The sequence below is a fragment of the Rhinichthys klamathensis genome, unplaced genomic scaffold, assembly GCF_029890125.1.
Source record: "Rhinichthys klamathensis goyatoka isolate OS25496 unplaced genomic scaffold, OSU_Roscu_1.1 h1tg000531l_1, whole genome shotgun sequence".
Taxonomy (NCBI): Eukaryota; Metazoa; Chordata; class Actinopteri; order Cypriniformes; family Leuciscidae; genus Rhinichthys; species Rhinichthys klamathensis.
The window spans coordinates 252,824-256,924 of record NW_026607007.1 but is presented as its reverse complement, the minus strand read 5'-3'; the positions used below and the strand labels follow the sequence as shown (position 1 = coordinate 256,924).

The window sequence follows — 4,101 nt, the reverse complement described above, 5'->3', positions numbered from 1 at the left end:
ACTTTCAAATGAAAGATTGGTATCAAAGAGCACACACACACACACACACACACACACACACAGGTTCCTAACTCAGTGGCTGTAAGTGGGTTAGGAATAGGATTTCAAGTGATTTTGAAAAAATGGACAAAAAAGAGAATCACATACCCCACCTTTAATTTTGTGAATTGGTAAGTTTCGTCAAACACACCATATCTAGGTTAAAATCTGAAATCATAGATCTATGATGTCCGCAGCACCTGGGCCCCCGGACCCCAACAGCTCCCAGGTCCCCAAGCAGGACCCGGGCACCAAGCAGCTCCCGGGCCCCAAGCAGAAGCAGGACCCCACACAGCCCCAACAGCTCCCGGGCCCCAAGCAGAAGCAGGACCCCACACAGCCCCAACAGCTCCCGGGCCCCAAGCAGAAGCAGAAGCAGGACCCCATACAGCCCCAGCAGCTCCCGGGCCCCCAAGCAGGACCCAGGCCCCCAACAGCTCCCGGGCCCCAAGCAGCTCCCAGGTCCCCAAGCAGGACCCGGGCACCAAGCAGCTCCCGGGCCCCAAGCAGAAGCAGGACCCCACACAGCCCCAGCAGCTCCCGGGCCCCCAAGCAGGACCCAGGCCCCCAACAGCTCCCGGACCCCAACAGCTCCCAGGTCCCCAAGCAGGACCCGGGCACCAAGCAGCTCCCGGGCCCCAAGCAGAAGCAGGACCCCACACAGCCCCAACAGCTCCCGGGCCCCAAGCAGAAGCAGAAGCAGGACCCCATACAGCCCCAGCAGCTCCCGGGCCCCAAGCAGAAGCAGAAGCAGGACCCCACACAGCCCCAACAGCTCCCGGGCCCCCAAGCAGGACCCAGGCCCCCAACAGCTCCCGGGCCCCAAGCAGCTCCCGGGCCCCAAGCAGCTCCCGGGCCCCAAGCAGCACCCGGGCCCCAAGCAGCACCCGGGCCCCAAGCAGCACCCGGGCCCCAAGCAGCACCCGGGCCCCAAGCAGCACCCGGGCCCCACGCAGCTCCCGGGCCCCACGCAGCTCCCGGGCCCCACGCAGCTCCCGGGCCCCACGCAGCTCCCGGGCCCCACGCAGCTCCCGGGCCCCACGCAGCTCCCGGGCCCCACACAGCTCCCGGGCCCCACACAGCTCCCGGGCCCCCAACAGCTCCCAGGCCCCCAACAGCTCCCGGGCCCCCAAGCAGGACCCAGGCCCCCAACCGCTCCTGGACCCCAAGCAGGACCCGGGCCCCCAACCGCTCCTGGACCCTAGCAGCTTATCATAAAGCAAGGTTATTATTATCATTAAGAATATTAATTTCATTCAGCAGAGTCTTTTATACTCAGAAACAGGATGTTTGAAATTATAGCCCATCCGCGCATCTCTACTGAGTGTTTACTTGTCTTTAATAATGATTGGAATGTATATTAGGCTAGTTGCTTTTCTATGGTGTTTTTAAACCAGTCAAACAAGATTTTTGTTCATATTCAGCTACAAATAAATGTTTTGCAATAAGAATAAATGTGAATGATATCCAATGATATCCATTCGATTTTTAAAAATTAAGGCCATAAAAAGTCTTAAATAGTCTTATTTTTACTTATGAAAGGTCTTATATTTTCGATGGCAATTTGAATTAGACATATCTAAATGTTTTCCAAATTAGAACCATCTATTACCGTACTTTATTTCTTATTCTTTCTTTGTGGATTTGCTTGTTCACGTGACATTGCGCGTAACATTCGCGGCAGCATTGCGTCTGTCTCCTGCACGCGAGAGGAGAGAAGCAGCAAGCTGGTAAATGTCCGTTCAATTCTAAGTTCATTCTTTATGTGTTTAGTGGTGTGCAATGCAATGTGTATTGTCTATTATGATATTGTAATCATTGTTTTAACGATGTACGAGTCACTGCGAGCTAACATCGCTTTTGTCTCTCGTGCTTTCACTGCGTTATGTGACTGCGGTCACGCCATTTATGCATATAAATATATTGCGCGTCTACACGAGGTTGCGTGGTAGGCGAAAGGTGTAGCCTATGCGCTTGGTGTCGGCAGACTTAAATAAATAAATAAATAAAATCAAATTGTTTTCTGCAAACTCCAACAGATTATTGGTCTACATCTCACTGACTACCAATGCGATGATTTTCATGTTGTTATACTGTTTTATTCTTTAATAATGGCTAATCTTGTGGGGTTGACTCATTTAAAGTTGTTTCATGTTCATAAAGGAGACTTGTGATGGGTCAAACACTAGCTTTTATTCAGCTCACTTCACATGGCTATCCTCGTGCATTTCTGATGTTTTTATACACTCCTTCGCCTTGTCTCGCCCCCATCCCAAGATAGCTCACTGGTGCCCTCTATTGGCTGACCTATATCGTAACATCTCCCTTCACATAACAAAGGAAAGTTCTTGAAATTGAACAACAGAACACATAACCCAACTTAATCAGAAAACCCCTTATACAGATCAACAGGTTTAACAAAACTAACTGTTATTCTGTGAATAGCTTAATGAATATTTCAGTAAGCATGACTTTTTTTTTTTTTTTTTTACATAACATAGTCTTTAGAGTATCTAGCAGGCATTTTTATGTTGGATCTGGTTCTTGTGTGTCTTAGAATTGGGACTGTGGGTGGTACGGTATCTTCTTTGTTTGTTATTTGCTGTGCGGTGCTCTCTGAAGACTCTCCTGTCCCCCAGTATTCATCATTTATGGTGAGTTGGTCTGTTGGTAAGGTGACTTTGAGCTGTTCAGGCACGGGACGAATGTCTTTCCTGTTGCGACGGTATTTCTTGCCTTTCACTGGCAGTACGTAGGAACGGTCACTGAGCTGATCGATGCAGATGCCAAGCGCCCATGTACTGGCTGGGTTATTGGGGTGAAGAAGGACCCGCACTGTCTGCCCTTGAATTATGCTTGGCATGTTGCGTGCTGTAGTGTCATAGCGTTGCTTCACTGCTGCTCCCTTGGCTGTTTTTCTTGTAACAACTTCTTGCACCACTTTAGGCTGCAGAAGGGCCTCTCCAGTAGGCAGTGTGGTGCGTGTTCTCCGTGACATGAGCCTTTGAGTTGGAGAGCTATCAAGGCCTTCTGTTGGGGTGTTTCTCCATGCCAGCACTGCTTTCCAGAGGTCTCCCCCTTCCAAGGTGGACTTTTTTATCAGTGTTTTTGCTATTTTTACAGCTGACTCTGCTTTACCATTGCTTTGGCTGTGATATGGTGATGATGTGACATGGTTAAAGTCCCATTCCTCTGCAAATTTTTGAAAATCCATGCCACTGAAAGGCGGTCCGTTGTCTGTGAAAACCTCAAGGGGAATGCCATGTCTGCTGAACTGTCTTTTGCAGCACTCAATGACTGTGGATGATGTGTAATCTGGCATGCTGTCTATCTCCCAGTAGTCAGAATAGTAATCCACCATAATTAGGAACATGGAGTCGTTTGCAGTAAATAGATCCATTCCTATTTTGGACCATGGAAGGTGAGGTATTTTGTGTGGAATCAATGTTTCCTTTTGCTGTTTCACATGGATAGTGTTGCATGTGGCACAACTGCTGACAAAGTTTTTGACTTCATCTGTGATGCCAGGCCAGAAAACTGCCTCACGAGCCTTTCTCAGGCTAGCCTCAATTCCAGAGTGTCCAGTGTGGATTTTTTCTAAAAAGGCAGGCCGCAAAGCTTCAGGAATGAGAATCCTCTGTCCTTTGAATATCAGGCCACTGTCACTGGCTAATTCCTCTTTGAAAGTCCAGAATGGTCGCAGTAAGCCATTGACAGCACATTTGTGGTTGGGCCAACCGGTTTTAATGCAGGCATGTAGTTTTTGGAATAGCGTGTCTTTGGCAGAGTGTGTTTTGATGGTTTCCAATGTCTTCGTGGAGATATTGATACCGCTGGAATGGCTAACTTGTTCAAAGTCCTGTGATGTAAGACCCATTGTGTATACTGAGGCTGGTGTCTGCATTTGTGAGTGTGTCATGCTCGTCTGAGGCGCTCTAGAGAGGAAGTCGGCGAAGTGCAAATCCTTGCCTGGTTTGTACTGCAGGTGTATCTGATATCTCTGTAGCCTCAATTGCATCCTCTGTAACCGCTTGGGTGCTGTCAGCAAGGGTTTTTTGAAGA

General features: G+C 49.1%; 1 protein-coding gene across 1 annotated transcript; it reads left to right on the top strand.

Moving 5' to 3' along the window:
- The first annotated feature begins 226 nt into the window (after positions 1-226).
- LOC130073356 (basic proline-rich protein-like) lies at positions 227-1,244 on the top strand. The gene is made up of 2 exons (XM_056238714.1): positions 227-829; positions 888-1,244. The coding sequence occupies exons 1-2, from the start codon at positions 227-229 to the stop codon at positions 1,242-1,244; spliced, it is 960 nt and encodes a 319-aa protein (XP_056094689.1).
- The last annotated feature ends 2,857 nt before the right edge of the window (positions 1,245-4,101 follow it).

Excerpts from the sequence above, each read along its gene's own strand:
- LOC130073356 (XM_056238714.1), top strand. The coding sequence starts at position 227 with ATGTCCGCAGCACCTGGGCCCCCGGACCCCAACAGCTCCCAGGTCCCC. Across the intron at positions 830-887 it reads AACAGCTCCCGGGCCCCCAA|CTCCCGGGCCCCAAGCAGCA; the intron begins GCAGGACCCAGG and ends GGCCCCAAGCAG.